Here is a 19967-nt window from a genome sequence, read left to right on the forward strand (position 1 = left end):
TCCATGGTGGGTAGAGCAAGAAGTGACTGTGCTACTGCTGCTCATAGGAGGCCACATGTATCTGTTAGTCCCTCAAAACTTGGAAGGCTTATCGGGGCAACAAAGGGGCTGGGAGGCAGAGGAAACAGCTGGAACTGGGCCAGAAGGCAGCCAGCCTTCCCCAGGAGAAGACCCTGGCGGGGTGATGCAGATGAGGCTGTAAGGTGGACGGGGATAGGGTCCCTCAAGGCCCTACATCTGGACTTTAAAAACTACAAATTTTAACTTAACGGGTAACAAGGGACCCATAGAGGTTTTGAGACTAATAATGCCACAGATAATCATTTAATTTGGTAAGAGCCTGCAGCACTATCTCAAAGCACAAGGAAGGAGATGAGAGAAGGTGAGCTAAGCAATTTATTAATTCAGCCAACTAATAAACACTGAGTCCCTACGAGGTGGCAGACTTCCAGGCACTGGGGACATAGCAGCAAATATATATTTATGTATATATACACATCACAGAGCATTGTTTACCTGAGAGAGGTGGCCGACAATAACCAAAATAGGCAAGTATAATACATAACGTGTTGGGCTGGGGTTGTGGCTCAGTGGGAGAGTGCTCAGCTAACATGCATGAGGCACTGGGTTCGATTCTCAGCACCACATAAATATAAAATAAAGATATTGTGTCCACCTAAAACTAAAAATTAAGTGTTTATATATATATATAATTTTAAATATATGTGTATACACACACATACATACACATATATATATCAATGTATATATCATGTTGATGGAAATAAGTGTTAAAGGGAAATTTACAGATAGAAAGGGAGATGAGATGGGGCTCACGATCTCAAAGGCAAGTGGTCATCTGGCCCTGTTGCTTTGGTGTGATGACACAGTACAGTATGGTGGGAGTACATGGAGGCGAGGTCTATTCAGCTAGGAAGAAAAGTGATGACAAGAAGTGGTGGAGTCTCAATATCTCCTATAAGGACCTGCTCCCAAGGACCAGACCACCTCCCGCCAGGCCCCAATTCCTAAAGGTTCCATTGCCTTCCGACAGTACCACAGGCTGAGGATCAAGCCTTTAGCAAAAGGGCCTTAGGGGAATATTTCAAGCCAGAACTATAGCAGGGACTGAGTGCACACCCCTCTTTCCAATCCCACACAGGTGTTTTCCAAGGTCAATGAGTGTCTCACACTTTGGTCTTGGGTCTTTCAGGAGATTAATTAATACTATCAAGGTTGGTCTCGATCCTACACTCTGGCTGCAGGTGTTGACCTGCCGACAGCATACACCTCAGTTTCCTACTGGACTACGGCTGGAATTGTCTCCGAGTGCTGTAATAAAAGCCATTTAATATGCTCTTCTAACAGTGTGTTTTGTTCTTTTCTAAGGAACACATCCTCTGAAGCACTCTGCATGTGAAGTGTCTGTGTTCCTAGAGACACTTTTGAGCAACCTCAGATATGCACATAAATCTTGCAGCTAAGCCAAGGCCACACCGGACCTGATACAAAGAAAGGTCAACTCATTGGTCCCTGAGAGACACACGGAGAGAAGAAGAAAAGTGCCTCCCTGGCATTGTTTGGACACAAATGAAAAGTGTTATAATTCCCCAACTGCCAGTATATTTTATATTTTGCATTCAAGAGAGGGGGAATAAAAGAAGCCAAAATCTTGCAGCAGAAAGCCAAGGGAAGTAGAAGACTTTGTGCACTGAATATGAGAGCCAGAAAAATACAAGAAACCTTTCTCCCTCCTGAAAAGCAACTACTGGGACTCACCTGAGAAGCAATTTGGTAAATCACACTGCTAGAATCATGTTGACTCAAAGCTAGAATTGAATGTTTATTTTTTTATTTGGTTTAATTTTTTTTTACAGGGGAAAACATGATAGGTAGAATTTTGTACTGCATAACAACATTTTGGTCAAAGCCAGACTTCATGCATATCTGAAGTAACACACCATACAGCCTAGGCGTGTAGAAGGCCAGATTGTCTAGGTTTGTGCAAGTATACGATGATGTATTTCTTAGAAGACATCCCATAATTAAGCAGCAAAGTATTGTACCAGATTTCACTTTCAGCTGAAAGCTACTACAAGAATCTTAAGAGAGGTCTAAGTATTAGAACTTAATTGAGCAAGTACTGCTACCACATCTAAGAAATCTACATAAAATCCAGGTGCAGTTATTTAGACACAGAACATACTGGAGTATGGAGAATGGCCTGAAAAATTGCTAAATGTTGGTACAAGCTGAATGAAATGATCCTAAAACTCCGATTGTCTGAGATGGTCAAATGTATGACGTCCAGTGTCCTCTCCACTGGACGATTGCTTCTCTGCTCACCCATTCCTTCATCTTCTCCAGAATGGTCATGATGTATTAGAAAGGGATCTCAGTCAACAAACTCAAAACTTCAAAAATCTGTCATCCTATTTCTTCTTCCTGGCTCTCATTTTACCCAAGAATACTTCATGTTGCCATGTTAGTATTAACCATCTACCGGTTGCCATCAGCTCTTCCTTCTCCCTGTCCTCTCTGACCTGCCTGTGATTTCCTTCCTTTTTCACATTTGCTTCTCTTTACTTCTCCACCCAGAAGCCAGAAGGTCCAGTCACGAGTTTCAGTACACGTGCTGCCATCTTCCCGTCTCTTTCCAACTGCTCTTGTGGCTGCTGCATATTAGATTTTAAGCCTCTCTCCAAAGTTTTATTTTGTATTAACAGATCAAAGTTGCCATACATATTACAGAAGGTTAGCAGAAGAGTGGATATGTGTGCAAAAAATGTATGTAAATATGATTACTAGTACACAGACAATCATAAATAGAAATTCACAATTAGAGACCTACACATACAAATGAATGGGCATCTACACATTTTAAGCAGACAGATAGGAGTGAGGATGGGCTGGAAATACTACAGAAGCCACAACGAAGGCAAGTTAACAGGAACTGGGGTCTCAGAGGTTGTCTCAGTGGCTCTCTCCAGTTCTGAAGTAGTATATCTTGGGCACAGCAGAGAGTTGAGGCTTAATGGAACTAGAAGATGCCAAACTTTGCCTTTTAACTCCAGCTGGTATGAAAGCACCATTTAAGCCATCTTACTTGTATAATGTGTCTAAGTGCTCTCATTGTCAGCTTACTTTGTGGAAATAGATGAATTTTTTTAAAACAACAACTAAATATTTCTAACCTACACTTTAGGGGTACTTGTTTTCATATGAGATATTACTTTAGAACCCATACCAGCAGTGGTAAGCTAGCTCTCCTTTCATTGCTGTTTTCCTTGTTTGGAGCTATTGGTTACGTAATTAAGACAGGGCTTCCCCAGCCAGTTTCACCCGAGAAAAATCAACATTTCAGTCACCCTTCATTGTATCTCCAGCTGAAATGCTGTTTTCACGGATGTACACACATCGCCACCCATATTGTTTTTCAGTGAGGACACCATCACCATAGTTCACTAGGTGGCTGGCAGTATGATGTCCATGGTTCCTAGCCAGGCCAGGTACTCTTCAACCACTTGGGGCTAAGGGAACTGAGACCCCGTGATACTGAGCAACTTGCTCAAGAAGAAGAGCTAAGAGTGGAATCCGGGTTTCTACTGATGACAACTTACTTTCCCTCTTATTTTCTTTGTCTTATTTTCAGTGTTGGCTTATGGGACCGATACTGATGAGAACCCATAAGACATGTGATAGCTGACACCTTTGCTTTATTTGGTCTCATGAGAACCCCATGGAAATGGACCAATGACAACCATACCGTGACCACCCACGAACAGATGGTAAAAAGCAGTCTCTGTTCTTCACGAGGAACAAATAAAATGGGCTTCAGAAGATGTAGTACTGGCCAACAGTGCTTTACCCCCATAACAGTCTGCTGGTAGTGAGTAGGAAATTGCCCTCTCAAGAACCTCAGAAATAAGGCAGGAATTCAAATGTCCTTGGACTATCAATGCAATGATATCTAAATGGCAGAGTCCACCTGGTGACAATGTCTCCGTGTGTACATGTCTCTTTCTCAGCAATCACATTATTGAACTCATGTATTCTTTCAGTGAAAAGTCACAAGACGACTAATCAGTGCAGCTATTTGTTCTCAGTGCTGCAGGTTCAAGAGTTTACAATAGGCAAAGTCCCAGCCAGTGTGGAGATTGTGTTCCAGTGGTAGAGACAAGTAAATAAGAGGGCGAATATTTTTTTAAATAATATGATAGAAGCTGTTGGGTTGGATCCTCAGCACCACATAAAAATAAATACATAAAATAAAGGGATTATGTCCAACTATGAAAAAAATATTTTAAAAATGATAGAAAGTGATGTGTGCCACAAAGAGTAGAGAGAACAGGGTCAGGGTCAGGGGACAGACTGACCTTGGCGGCTGGTTGCTTCACTGCATGAGCTCTGTCTTAGGTTTTCCTCAATGAGACACAGTAGGTGATTCTAAGACTCCAAATCTAGTATTCTGGGTTTCCTTCTGGGGTTTAGTTCATGGAACCACTTTCATTCCAAGAGGAATGATTCTAGTGGCTAATATTTATTGAGTGCTTATGATCTGCCAAGCTAATGACTCTTCTGTATGCATTGCCTCAATCAACTGTCAATCATGAGAAGCAAGTTGCTACTCACATTTTACCAATAGGAAATTTAGGTCAAGAGGTGAAAACAATGACTGATGTCATACATCTGAGACCCCGGATACAAAGCTAGATCATTTGATTCCAAAGTCCACCTACTTCATCAAATACCCACCCCTCCTTCAATAAAAATATGAAGGCAGGGTTTCCGTTTCCTTGTGTTTTTAAATCCTTTCCTTCTGAAATATGTTTCTGCCTGGACTATGAGGCAGGAAGCAACTACAACGAAAAGCTCCTAGGAAAACAGAGACAGGGTCAACTTTAGAGGTCACAGAAATTTTGAGTAACTGCTAATGCAAACAATGGTTTGACAAGATTGCATGCCCCTGAGCAACAAGAATACTGCTTAAAATCTACTATTGTGCGTTATTGGCTTTGGGAAACATGAGCAGAAGGGAAAGCGTTTCTATGCACCTGGGCATTACCTAGGTGACATGCAAACTCTATGCTGAATAGGATGCAAATTATCTTTATTATTAAGTAACAGGACCATATAATATTAAATAACAATAGAACTGCTTCACACAAACACGCACGCCCACATACAAACACAAATGAACACAAATGCAGCATCAGCCTAAAATTGTCATTACAGAAGATATATCTCTTCATCTTCAATATTCTCTCAGATGCTCAAACTCTTAAGAAGAAAACACACACACACACACACACACACACACACACACACGCACACACACACTTTTGGCTCAATGTAAAAAAAGAAACGATAAAGCTTTGGCTGGTGACTAAACCGTGGTGACTCTTCTTCCCTTTACCTTTGGGTAGACATGAACTGCCTGCTCTAACTGTCCCCCAGGATTGTTGCTAGGGAACCGAGATGAGTATGAGTCCTAAGGAAACTGCAAAGAAATGTGTGAGCGTTTCTCAAGTAGTTTTCCACTGGACATTGAAATCCCATGAAATGTCAAGGGCTCTTCTGAGGGGAAAATAATGGGTTCTACAATCCTCCCCACCACTCAGGAAAAAAAAAAATTGGAAGTCCTATATACTTAATTTCTTCTTTGAGCTTCATAAGACTTACTTGTATATAAAAGGTGTTCCGTGTTTTCTAAACTTATGATCACAAGCCCTTTTTAGTTGATAGCAACCCATATGAGTTCAGCATTGTCCATAATATGATTGGGGGAAAAATGGACTGTGCAAATAGACATTGGTGAAGGTCATCTAGAAGTCACAGACTCCTAAAGACCCCTGAGCTTCATATCCTAAGTATCATCTCTCTTTCTTTCTCTATTAAATAAGGTGGGTATGATAGTTACCTACTTGTACAGACAGCATTCTGTTCTAAATGATGATTATAAGAACCGTCACAGTAGCTGTAATAGTAACAATGACTAACATGTGCCAGGCACTATTCTCAGTATATTAAGGGATTATCTCACAGAAATGTCCAACCATCTGGCCGATCCACAGAAGGAAACATTAATTCCATCCACAGGAGACCCCCACTCCCTAGCTCTACTCATATATACTGACAAGTCACTCAGAAGCAGAGAGTCTGTCCGTGAATTTTATATTGTCATAAACTAATGTTGATGGCTGTGCTTGGTCTGAGTCATCTTGATTTATTAGATTCTCAATATCCTAATGGTGGGTGAGTCCTCAAGCAGACAGCGGCCTTGGCAGCTCCCTGGATATGTTGTCTTCAGGCTGCCACCCAACAACTCAGAAAGTTGGCTTTGCCTCCTGGGCTTTGATGCCACACATGGGGTTCCCTCTGACAGCCTATACCCAGCTCAGCCAAGCCGCCATCTGGGGTGTGATCATCAATCTGCCACGCTGGACAACTGGCATGTGAGGCTCCCAGAACAGAACCATATGCAGGCAGATCGTGGCACATCCTGAGACCAGTTTTGGTGCACTCTGGTGTGCACCCGTTGGACCAAATACACAGATGGGCAGAATGTCCCCAGAAATGCATGCTGGGTATTGGTTCTCTCATCCTTTTATCTGTAGACGCAGATGCATGGGAATCTGCATTTGTACATTCTGCTGCTGGATGCTCCCATCTTCCCGAGATGAAATGAACCAGGGGTAACACAGTTTGGGGTCATTTTAATTTTTAAACAGCAGAAAGATGAACATTTTCTTCAAATAGGACAGAGAGTTTAGACACTTCTTTCCAGTGTCTTCCCAAAACCCAAGACCATAGCAAACATCTCTGTGGGCAGATACTGTGATATCACACTATAGGCAATGATGAGGCTTCCAATCCTCTGAAAGAGGACACAGGATGTGAGAGGTTTCCCAGAAAATGTCGCTTTGATTTGTCACACCCAACTGGTCTCACCCATGACCTAGTAAGAATATGGGTGTTATACACAGAAGCAAAGTGACAAATGGAGGAAGAAGAGTCTTAATGTTGGGACTACATGGAGCCCTCCCAAACATAAGGTCTTGTTAAAACCAAAGTCCAACCAACAACTATTTACCTTTTTCAACTTAATGACATGGAACTGTAAGTGGGAACAAAAGAGAAGGCAGGAGAATGTGAACATTTGTTAATTAATTTCATCTTTGTGCTGATACCAGTAGGTAGTGCTAATTATCACTATTTTGTAGAGGAACTCGAGATTCTGAGCAGTGGAGCAGAGCCTGGATTTGTATCCAGATCTTTTCATCTCTAGATCTGCCATGACTCCCACTCTCCACTCTGCTGACCCCCTTGCCACATGGCCCACGAAATGAGACTCACTGACTCTTAATCTCAATGAAACCACATTATCTGTCAAACTGCCAGAAACACTGGAAGGCACTTCAGGATGAAGGTCAGGTATTGCAGGTGGGGTTAGCCTTTTTTCACCAGACATTACCCACAAGGAAAAGACTAAAGCAAAATGCGTGAGTGAAACAATAGCAAAAGGAAAACAGAGCCTATTCGCCTACCCACAAAAAGAAGGTGACACAAGCACATTTAAAAATAGAGAAGATATATCTGGTAGCGGCATTTTGAAGTCTGACAGTTCCCTTTTCCTCTCACACAACCTACGCGCTCTCACTCACCTAACCATCTACCTACTCTCTTCTTGCAGCTCTCAGCTGCTGACACCTACCTATCTATTCACCTACCCAGAAACCACCTGTCCCTCCACCTAAACACTCACAGCTGCTTTACCTGTGTCCCTGTGCATGCACCCGTAAACTGATGTGGATCTGGAGATATCTTCACAGCTAGATAAAATCCGCACCTCACAGAGTGGCTGCTGCCTTGACAAAGTACCAACATCAGGGTGTCAACATGGCTGCACACCTCCTGGGTGCTCCCCTAGGTTCTGATGGCAGCCTACAGTCCTCGTCACTCTTTGGCTGGGAGCTGCATCTCTCCACTCTTGACCTTCGTCATCACAGGGCTTTCTCCCTGCGTGCTTCTGTGTCTGTTCTCTCCTGTCATGAGACCAGGGCTCACCTGGCTCCAGGATGACTGCATCCTAGCTAATGACATTGACAACAACCCCATTCCCAAATAAGGTCATATTCCAAAGTCGGGGACATTAGGACGTCAGCACCTCTTCTTTGGAGTACATAGTTCAACTCACTACACTGCCAGGATCTGCCAGGTGCAAAACCCAGACCACCTCATTTGGTCCTGACACTCTTTATGAAGTTGATCAGTGGCTCTCTATCTTGAAGGTTTACAGAATCATCTGCAGAAACATTTCATTAGTTTTAAGATATATCTTATGCCCATAGCACACATTACATGCAACATATCCAGACTGGGAGTCAACATTTTAAAATGTAAAATGAAGGAGTCAAGTGTCCTGCAGGAGTACAATGCTCTCTCAGAAATGATGGTCTCTGAGGTCAACCTTAACTACAATGCTTTAAATCTGGAAACCAAAGCAAAAAGAGATAAAATGTTGTGTCTACAGTTCACACAGAAGATAACCAGAACTGTGGGCTGTCCGTCTCTGCCTGCCCAGCCCATGTGACCAACTTTGGCATGTATGTCTGAAGATCTACGTGGGCAGGTGACCTTCAAGTGGGAAGCCAGGTGTGCACTGGCCTGAGCTCTCTAGATTCTTAGTGAAGGGGGAAGTTCCTCTGGGTACAGACACTTGGCTGGAGCTCTTTGTACACACCATCACTGGGGCATAAGATGTTGCTATCAGAGTATCCACTAACCAGTCAGGGTGTGAGTTACAGGTAAGAAGCTGTCACTCTAGGCACTTGTCTCAAGCACTGTCTCCTTGGTGCTGGGTCCTCAGCCCACAGACACTGACAGAATACACAGATGAAGAAATATAAATAGCAATCAATGTTACTAAGTGGAAGTGGTCCTGACTGGAGTTTTATTTCAGGTTTTTCTTTCTATAATCAGGTTGGAAAACAGTGATCCTTTCTACTCCAGTTTCATTATTTTTACATCTTTTTCTCTTCCCTAAGCCAGAAAAAGAAACAGTTACTAATTTGGAAACTATTGCTGATTTGGGAACCAGCTTAAACCCTGTAAATATCTGCTCACAGTTCTACTGTATTAGATGTTGCCACCAGAGAATAGAAGAGGAAAGATTTTTAGAGATCATGTGGTTCAGCCCTGAGGCCTTGGAGCAAACTCCTGTAACAGTCCGAGATTCTCTGAGGTCACTGTCTTATTTTCAATATCCTCCAATATCAGTGCCCAATTATTGATCCATATGGCAGCAGGAGGCCCTGGCTTTGCAGGAGAGCTTAGTTAATAGATGCTCTGACGTCCCTGTAAGCTACAGTAACTGCCTTAGCGTCTCTAATGCAGCTGTGGCTAACCCCTAATGCCACCGCATCATTATCATCCTTGGCCAATTTCACCTTCAACATTGTCTTGGTGTGGACAGTGTATTCCATAGTTATACCAACATTTATCCATGCTCCAAGTTTTGATTCAGAAAACATGGAAACACCCCCACCGCATTCCTTCTATGCTTCCCTAACAGAGGCCCTTTGACGTGCTCATGTGTGACTCACAGTTACTGTCTCTCTTGTTCAGAGATTGCTCCTGCCTCTGAGTTTGTTCCTGTTGTTCTCCCTCCCCAAAATGTTCTCCTTCCCCAACTCCACTTATGTAAAACTTAGCCGTCTTTCAAAGCTGAACTCCAGCACCATTTCTGTGATGTGGCCTCTGTCTACCTCAGCCCACACCGACTTCTTCCTTCTCTTAACGTTTACTTGTGACATTTGCTTTGCTAAAACAGGGTAAAGAGTGAGCACAGGCCTCTCTTCAGTGATGGATTGTCTCTTCCCCCAAGCAGGATGCCTGAACTTTGTTTAGAAGCCTGCAGGCAGAATCTGGTTCCTGGTTATGGTAATTTGATCCCAACCCTAACAGGTGACCATTCTTCAAAAGTGGTGAGCTGAAAGAAATGAGAATGTAATACACAGTGTAAGGATGCAGGGTTCTTTTACAAAATCTAAGAAAGTTGCTAACAGGACATTTAAACTGGGGGCTTCCTCTTGTCTGACCCTTGTCCACAGCAGGTGCTCATTTTTCCTTTCCAGCATCCTTGGAAGATGGTCATTCAGATTATCCATGGACACATCCTTTGAGACCATTTCTCCAGCTGGACCATCTGGACAGCAGGACGGTTTCTGTTTGTTAACATACTTATACTATAGTATTTCTTGAAGTTAACTTTGTGGACCATCTGCACCAGAATATTTGAGATGCTTGTTAAAATCCCAGACTTTCAGGTCCAACTCTAGGCATAACTAAATCAGCATTTGGAGCAAGGCAGGAAACAGTCATGTACATGGTTCACAGGCTTTTCCCAGGTGATGTCTGTGCACCACAGAGTGTGGATCCACCGTCAGTCAGTGGATTCTAGGCAGACAACTTATTCCATCTCCCTGATACCAAACTCAAGTCTTCACAGCGGCTTTAAATATCCTGGAAGACCTCTCTCTACCCTCCCTCCTTAATACTCAGTCAAAACCCAGGTTCTTTAGCTTTTCCTTACCACTAGGTCCCACACCCTGAACCAACTTGGACACTCTCATCTGGGTTCTTTGCTGCTTGTCAATGTCTCTCCGGAAACGTGATCTCAAAGCTGGCACATACCTCACAAGGCATGAGGTGGGGGAGAGAGCTGGAAGGTTTTTAAAGCCTTTACTACACACCACCAATTTTGTGAAGTGCATCCATCGACACTCCTGCAACCATTTCAGCCTGAGGCAACCAGCGGAAAGTGTCATCACTTGGAAAACCTTTGCCAACTGAAGAGGCGCATGAGGTTGGCTCTTCAGAGTTGTTCTGACTTGGGTGGCTTTGTTTTGATTTTCAGGTATGGATTGGCAATTGGCAGTTTTTCTATGACTCACCTATTCCTGTCCTTTCTGGTTTTCTTCTTTTAATCGGTTCTGCCCATCACTGTGAAAGTGAGCCCCTCCTAGGCAATGCTTTACCAAATCCTCAAAACAGCACTTCTAGGTAAAAAGGCTGAGTCTTCAGGAACAGTGGGGTGCACCGCTTCCTCACTGACTTATTCCTTTGGTGAATCAACATCAATGAGGAGGAAAACTCTTTATCTTCCAGACACTTTGTAAACTGAGTCAAGAGGTCCCAGTGCTGGGGATTCTCACAGCTGATTTACCTGATACTCCAGCCTATAGTTCCCTTTATCCTATTTGGTATTTCCTCTGGCCTAGAGGTATCAGTGACCAAATAATAACCAATTAGTGGCTAGCAGTGCTATTTACTGATACAGGTAGAAGGAGGATGTATATGATTATTCATGTATTTGTCAATGGAGGTGACATGCATCTGCCCCAAAGTGAATATCAGAAAAGAACCAAAAAGGGAGCCATTCGGAGATAAGGCAGAGTCTGGAACAAATTAGTCCATTGGTTGACAGCAGGATCAGTATAAAGTCCATGTGAAGCGAGTGGCTTTCCTCTTTTTCTATTTTGTGTTATCTGATATCCCAAGACCAGTGTTTATGAAATTAACTGAGACCCTAATGTTAATTCATTATTTATAGCAGTTTAGTCCAAACAGCTGAGCTTCTCATGGCTTTCGCTAATTTAATCAAATTCCATGCAATTATACTTTAATTAAAAATACATATGCATAAAGTTGAAATGCTGATATTTAAATCAATTGAATTTACAACCAGATTAGAAGAGAAATGCAAACGATTAATTACAGATCTGAGTTCGAAGCAAGGTTTAAAATAATTTAATCCTACACTCTCTTTCTACCTGGAAGGTAGCCAAGAACCAAAGGTCATGAATTCTCATGTCACACAGTGAGTGTTCATGCTGAGATTCAAATCCAGGTTTCCTGACTTCCGACTCAGACCCTGTTCATCTGGGCTCCTCCTTGACCTTTTACTATTCCTAAATTCACTCAAGAAAAACCTGATCTTCCCCGCACCCCAACCTTAAATTTTTTTCCAAGTAAAACCTCTTCTAGGGGTCAAAGCTGCTAATGTGATGTAAAAGTCTTGGTTCTGGGACTTGGCCACTCTAGGCAGCCTGATAAAAGTATCTTCTATCAACTTTGACAAAACCTCAATTTTTCCTCATTAGTTATTAACAGACACATACATGTTTGAATTTCAATGCCCTACATTTTGTTCCAAATTTTTCATAAATTTAAGTACTATGTAAATTATCAAATATGAAGGAGCACCTCTTTTCTTTCTTTCTTTCCTATTTGAAGTTTCCCATCACTTTCTTTTTAGACCAATAATTTTAAACAAGGCAAAAATTTTAACTTCACTTTCCCAACATTAAAGTTTTAGTTCCTTCATAAAGCACTGTATGCATGGCCCATGGGCTTTTCTCACAGAACCTAAAAGGAATTTTAAACTTAAACAGACTGTTCTCAATAGGGACACAAAGTAAATTTTAATAAGCAAAAAAATGCTCTGATTGACCTGGATACTGATCTTGTCCAGAACAGTGGGGATAAGTTGCTAAGCCTACACCGCCCTCCAGCACAGGTGCTTGCACGCCACTTCTTCTTCTCCCTCCAGGAATGCTGGACCCCACATGGAAGAGATTACCCCCTTCCTCCTCACACAAGGAACCCTCCCTCCTTCACATGCACCCTCTCCCCAGCCCCAACACACACACAAACCTACCCTGGGTGTCATCCTTAAGCACCATTGTCACACCAAGGTCTCACCTGTACAGTCAAACCCTGAAGCCACAAAAACTGACAACCTGCAAGCTATGTTCACTTCGTAAATGCTCTGTAAACCATGAAAGCCTCCAGAAAGTTTTCTACCTCACAAGGACCCTCCTGGGAAATCCAGGCACCAGACCCCCTCTGCCCTCAGACCCAGAGGTCCTCCCCGGGGACAGAGCAGGAGCCTAGGACACACTCACTGCAAATCGGACTTGGCAGTTCTCTTCTCCCAGGTAGCAGAGGTCACCTGAGGCATTGGTCTCCAGCCAGAGGTGCTCCCCGTTCACGGCGTTCTCCTGCAAGGAAAAGACCCAGCGGCTTCAGTTTTCTCTTCAGAGACAAAGAGGGAGTTTTAAACTTCTATTTGGATACAGGAAAGTTAGCCCAAGGAGTTTAAGCACTTCTCCTAGGACCACTTAAAATACTACTAGAGTGGATACTACTGAGAGTCTAGATATGGAAAAGGTGTTGGAAAACTTTCTTTGAGCTATGACCAAAATAGACACAGGGTCTTAAGTTGATTTATTTCAAATATGTGGTCATTTTTGAAAGATATATTCAACCCAAATGAGAAAAAAAAAATCACTAAATAGTATCATGTTAAGCCTTACTTATCCAGGCCCAATGCTGCAAATTTCATGACAATTGAGATCAAAACTCTATTAAAATTTGCCTTAACTTAGTGAGTTAGAAGGACAATAGTGGTATTAAAGTACTTTGAGACTGTTTCAAAAAAAAAAACATTTGTATAAGCAGTGGGTAAATTATACTTCTCAGGACAGAGTTTTCTTAAAACTTAGTTTAAGTCCCTGATACTCAAAGCATTAGTAAATTTCTACTGACTCAAATATTTTACTAATTCAGTAAGGCCTTCCATCCAATTAATTCTAAATTTTCAAACTGAATAATTTTATTGTTTCTAAAAATAGTCACAACTTCTGAGAGTGAGCAGGGCTCACCCTCTGATGTATGATATAATGAGCAACAGCCCTACTCTCCCAAAATATGCAGGGTTTAATTGGAGAGAGGAGTGTAAACACTTGTCTTTTAAAGTACCATGAACAGAAATCCATATTTCTTATAACACATTACATTGGAAAGGATGAATTTGTATATTAACTCTTTATTTGGTTAAAAAAGAGTTCCAATATGTTAGGGAAAGCATTGTATTATATTAATCACAAAGAAACAAGACTAAGTTGGCAGATCTTATAAGAAAATTTCTTATTTTACTTTATTCATTAAAAATAGATGAACTTACGGTTATTTTTCTGTGGAGGAAGCTAAACCCCAATTTGATGGTATTAGAAAGTCCAACATTTGGGAAATAATGAAGTCACGAGGGCAAAGGCACCATGACAGTATCTGTGTCCTCATACAAGGGGAGCACAAGAAAAATATTCCTGTCTTCCTTTCTGCATGTGCACGGGTCAAGGAAAAGTCACATGAGTCCACAGAAAGAAAGTGGCTGTTTACAAGCCAGGAAGGAGTTCCTCACCAGGAACCAAATCTGCCAGCACCTTGACCTTGAACTTCTTAGCTTCCAGGACTGAGAAAGGAAAGCCTATTGTTTAAGGTGCCAAGTCCACGGCATTTTGTCACAGCATCCTGAGAAGGCCAATATAGTGGATGGTTTCAATAAGGAGTTTTGTAGAATAACCAAGCAACTTGGAAACCTATCTTATGTATGAGCCACCTTTATTATAACTCAGTCCACAAGAGTCCACACTATAGTCCTCTGAATCCCAAAACTGAGCACAGAGAAGCAGAAATATAGAGCAAATGTTTTCTGGGGGAAAAAATAGTAACAATCACCCATCTTTTAAAATGAATACATTTCTTCATGTTTAAATATATTTTCATTGCAGGGCTTATAGTATCAAATATTTTCAGGCAAGAATAACCAAATTCTATATTTTTGTCCTATGATCTAGGAGCTTCATGATGCCATTAAAGTAAGGTAAGTCCTAGAACATCAAAGTGGGACATGAAAGTGTGGGAAAAATGTGACCAGGTGTATAGTTGTCAAGGGTTAAGGGAAACCCTGAGGTGGGGATAGGCCAGATAAGTGTCCATGTCCCCCAACACCAACCCTAAAAGAAAAGCAACAACAATGAGGATCATCACCCACTACATCAAAGGGCAGCCACTTTGCCAAAGCTTCCTTCTCTTGTTGTGATGTTTATGACAAGTCATGCTCAATTTGTTCGCAGACGTCAAGTCACTTTGTCTTGTAGGACAAAGAGATAAGAAATAAAAGTACAGCCATAAGGTTGGACTCTGAAAGTTTTCAGCTACATATGGATGATGACAATATTAGAAAATAAAATACAAAGACACTTCTTTGCAAGATATCCTAATAAGTCTATCCCCACACTCTAAAATAGTCTCATCATCCAATTTATCCAACTTTAACTTAAAACTCATTACGTAAAATAATCCCTTTCCATTTTATTATTCTTTAATTCATTCAGCAAACATTTATTCCTTACCAGTGGTACTAGGTAGGCCCTGGGATAGTGCAGTAGTTCATAGAGGCAAATCTACCAAAGAAGATTGAAACTAAACACACCATAATAGCAGCAAATACTACAGAAACACAGAACAAAAACCCTGCCAACTATTTCAGAAAATGAAGTGCAGAATGCTGCAGTAAAGATAAAAAAAAAAATTGATAAGACCAATCTAGGGAGACCAAGTATTGAGTCTTGGAAGAGCCAGTAAGGCAGACAAGCCCTGGCAGGACCCAGAGAGTCAGAAGCTCACAAGTACCCCACTAACTCACTAGTCTAGTGGGCTGGATTGCGGGCCACAGGCTGTGTGCACCCTTCCACAGTGTACACCCGCTGCAAGCCTCCAGAGGTATGCTGGTCAATCCTACCTGAGAACTGGGCATAGCAACAGACTTCTAGAATTAGCCAGCCTCACTCTTGAGTGAGAACCTGATTTAAATGAGACACCCTTGGAAGGGAAAGGGTGTGTCGAGGTGGCCAAGTTTTGCTGTACCCTGCCACAATAGCTCTAGCATGCTGATTCTCAAACTTGGCTATATATTGTAACCTGGTGAGTTTTTAAAAACACTCGGATAGCAGTCCCGTTCACTTTGATGGCTCTGTAGTAAATCCTGGGCATCAGGACTATTCAAAATCCCTGAGGTGATTCTCATGTGCCGCAGAATCCGGGACCCACTCATCCAATAGTCCCCACTCTACATCTTTTAAGTTTTTTTGGATAATAGGTTATAGAATTTGTCTATGAGTGAAGATCTATTACATTTGATACCTCTCGGTCTTGCACAATCATTCGTGAGAGAGGAAGAGAACCATGGCATGAGGGAGCCCAGTCAGATTTTAAGGAAAGAGGCATGGAACCCTAAGTACACTGTGAGTAGGCTCGGAGCTAACAATTCAGATCCTGAGGATAATGAAGAAGGAAACAAATTTGCATAATTTTTTAAAGAAACAGTAGAGTAAAACAAAACATCCATGTACTTAAACTACTATACTATTCTGGGAAATGTGTTCTAAAAAAAACATTTGTAATGGAAGAAAAAATTATGTACCTTAAAAGGTTTATTTCTACCATCTGAAAATTGAAAAGTTGGAAATATTACAAACACCGACAAAGAAAAATGGTTACAAGAAGCAGGATGAAGTAGAATAATATACATGAAATAGGATATTATTATCACCGAGAAGTACAAAGAAGGAGAATAGTCCTACAGAAACTATGTGACATAGAGTCAAGCAAATAAAAGTAAAATTCGAAACTGATTGATATTAGGATCAAAGCTCTACACAGAACACAGAAATCAGGACTGAAAGAAACTAATCTGTCGGCAGATTGATTTCTTGACCCACACACCTACTTCTACTGGTTGCTCCCCTTTATTAGAAAATTTCAAAAAAGAGTTCTCCTTATTCTCAACTTCCTTTCCACTCCATTATTTCTTGAATTCCATCAGGAATTCTCCCTTCACGTTCTATCATAACCACTCTTTTCTAGATCACAAGTGACATCGAAGGTGGAACCAACTCTCCAGCTTACTCAACATCTTTTGACCCGGATGATCACTCTTTTTTTCTAAGGACACTCTCTCCTACTCTCTTTGTTTTTCTTGGACCTCAATGCTCTCTCCTTTCTCGTCTCCTTTGTTGGATCCTTCCTATATTGGCAAACTCTAAGTATGATATTGGAGTGCCCCACAGCTCTCCTCCAACTGCGGTTAGTCCTTAGGTTATTTCCCGTCTTACCAATATGACTTTAGATCCCATAAAATAATTATTGCCTCCCCAATTATTCATTCAGTAAGAACCTCTTATTTGAACTTCAGGCTCGTTAACAAAAAAAAAAAAAAAAATTTAAACTGCCCTCTCAGCATCTCCACTCAAAGATCTAATATGCATTTCAAATTATAACATTCTCAAAAACTCTTGATTTCCTCCATCCATCAGCTCTAACTCGAATCCTCTCCCAGGATTTTCAGTAAATGGCATTTCCATTCTTACCGCATAGGCTAAAAACTGGAGCCATTCCAGACATCTCTCTCACGTCTTCTATCAGGTAATCTGATTAATTAGTTTCAAAATGTACATGGAAGCCCCATCACTCCTCAACACATCGAATAGTACCACCAGTTCTGGCTTGGAACGTTGAAATATCCCCCCATTCCAACTAGTGTCTCTACTCTATTTTGACGCCTCAGAATCTTTTCCAAAGAGCAAACAAAGTAATTATCTTAAAATGTAAATCTGACCAAGTCGATGATCCATTCACAGCTCTTCCTTAGCTACCCAGCCCCTTGGAAGACTCTAAGCCTTTCCTTACCCAGTCCTCGGGTGCCTCTCTTCTTTTCCCATCCCTCTGCCGTCTTGTTTCCTGTCGACCTGGTCTTGTGTCATACTTCCTCTCCGTGGTCAGCATGTCATCACTCTGTCCCCTTGCTACTTCTCAAGAAGGGCAATGAAGCTCTCCCTCAGATGTGATTTTTTTGTTCCCTTGTCTAAAATGGCTTACACTTGACACCAGTATTGTGTTTTCCTCACTTAACTGAGGGTTCTGTTCGAATGTTCCCATAGCAAAGATGGTTCACTGTATATTCTATTTCTTTATCCAAATTTATTATCCCCTCTCCATTCTGACTTTATGTGGTTAATTTCTATTCATAGTTTGGTCATCACATCAACTATCACTACTTCAAAAAAGTGCTCACCCACCCCAAAACCTAAGTCAAGCTGTTTGATTAGTTAGTCAGAAAACCATGTTTCTCTCCCATCATTTATCAAAGCTCGAAATTATTTATACGTTGGCATGATTATTTGATTTATATTTCCTTTTATACTAGAGTCTAAGATCCACTAGAATACTGAATGTCCAAAAACTAACTTAGTGCCTGGCAAAGAGTAGATGCTTAATAAATTTGAAAAAGTGAAGAGATGAAAGAATAAAAATCAATGAATAAAGAAATGAGTGTACATTTTTATTATATCTTACTCAAAGGAGCAATAGACAATAATTATTTTTTATCTGTCTTAGTTTGGACTAATACATAACTATGGATGCCTAATAGGGATATGGCAGTCTCTTAACATCAGGAAAAGAAGCAGAGTCCTTAAAAAGAGGCATGCAAGGAAAAGATGAAGAGTACTTGGCTAGACTATGTTTTCCTATATCCTGTCCTTTCCTTGCATGTCTCTCTATGTAATTCTCAATCAAATTCAAGAAGGAAACTTACCTAAAAACCCTGGTCTTTGTGCTCAGCACCAATAACGTAATCTCTAAGCCCCTGGAATATTCTACTAGATTAAAAGTATCTATTTACCTGGGCACACTCACCATATAGAGTCGGCTTGACCTCCTGAGAAACTAGAGGTTAAGATCAATCACATGGCAGTCAACTATGTCTACATGACGAATCCCAATTGAAACTCTGGATACTAAAACTCGGATGAGCTTCCCTGGTTGGCAATATGCCACACGTATCATTACATATGGTTGCTGGCAGAAGTAAGCTAGCCGTCCACAACTCCACTGGTAAAGGAGTGTAATATACCGGAATTGTGGGTATACCAGCTTTCACTGAGTTATATGTATCTATCTGGAGAACTCTCCAAACTAAGTGTGGTCTTGGGGCTTCACAAACTTGCAGCTAAAGTCAGAAGTAAGGATGACCTTTGGGACTCCTGAGTATGCATAAAGGTATCTAGCCTGGGCTGCATTATGCAAGTGCCCTTCTCTGGTGTTTGTAGCCAAGGATGCCATTCATGGAGATATTTTTTCTCTTCTTTCTGATCTTATTCCCAAGCCTCCCTTACAGTTAGGTGCGGCCATGTAACCAAGTTCTAAATGATGGAACATGGGCAGAAGTTCCAGGCTTGGTCCATTAAATCCTCCTATGAGCACTCCTCCATGCTCTTTTGCCACAGAGGTTCATTGGGAATTCATCCCCTGGTGTGATTTTGGAAGCCTCCTGCTGAGATGTCAGAGCACTCACCAGTATGTATCCCTGAATAAGTATCTGAGAAAGGGCTGACTCCTCACCCAACCACCTGGAAGAGTCTAGGTCTGCCCCAGAGAAACAAACCTCTGTTGTATTGGGCCATTACTAATTTGTCTTTCATTTATCCCCAACGAATACAGACCTCTTCTCCTTAATATTATTTTTGTCTAGATTTCCATCCATTATCTGCATCTGCCCCCAGGTTACTTACTATATACTAGACAGGTTGCTTCTCTGAACTCTCATTCTAATATCTGCTCTGATTTATTTTACATTGGGCATGCAATAAATTCCCATAAAATGCAGCTATAATTATGTATGACTTATAAAATAAAATAGAAATGCAATCTGGCATGCTAGACCTCCCACTAGTGGTGCCAACCAATATGTTTAACCTCTCTTATGCCTCTCTTATTTACCTTCATAATTTTAAAAATTTTTCTCCTATTATTCTTTTTTAAACATACCAAATTTTTGTTTCTTTATCTTTTTTTTTGTTTTTTTGTTTTCTGTGTAACATTTTTATTGATTGTATTTGTGTTCCTCCACCTAGGAACATCTTTCTTGCTTCTTCTCTACACATCCACCTTGAAATGCCATCTTAAATAATATTCAACCCCCAAACTGCCCATCTGTATGAGACAGGAAAAACAACTGACCCCTCTTTTTTTGTACCAGGGATTGAACTCAGGGGTACTTG

General features: G+C 41.3%; 1 protein-coding gene across 12 annotated transcripts in view; it reads right to left on the bottom strand.

The window, feature by feature from the left end:
* The window catches only part of Dgki (diacylglycerol kinase iota), a 425847-nt gene that overhangs the window by 263259 nt on the left and 142621 nt on the right, over positions 1–19967 (bottom strand). For all 12 annotated transcript variants that reach the window (XM_078040589.1, XM_078040592.1, XM_078040591.1 and 9 more), the window contains exon 3: positions 12969–13064. In XM_078040589.1, coding sequence (XP_077896715.1) covers positions 12969–13064 — 96 coding nt within the window. The remainder of the gene's footprint in view (positions 1–12968; positions 13065–19967) is intronic.

This window comes from Ictidomys tridecemlineatus, chromosome 2 (assembly GCF_052094955.1).
Source record: "Ictidomys tridecemlineatus isolate mIctTri1 chromosome 2, mIctTri1.hap1, whole genome shotgun sequence".
In the NCBI taxonomy this organism is placed as follows: domain Eukaryota; kingdom Metazoa; phylum Chordata; class Mammalia; order Rodentia; family Sciuridae; genus Ictidomys; species Ictidomys tridecemlineatus.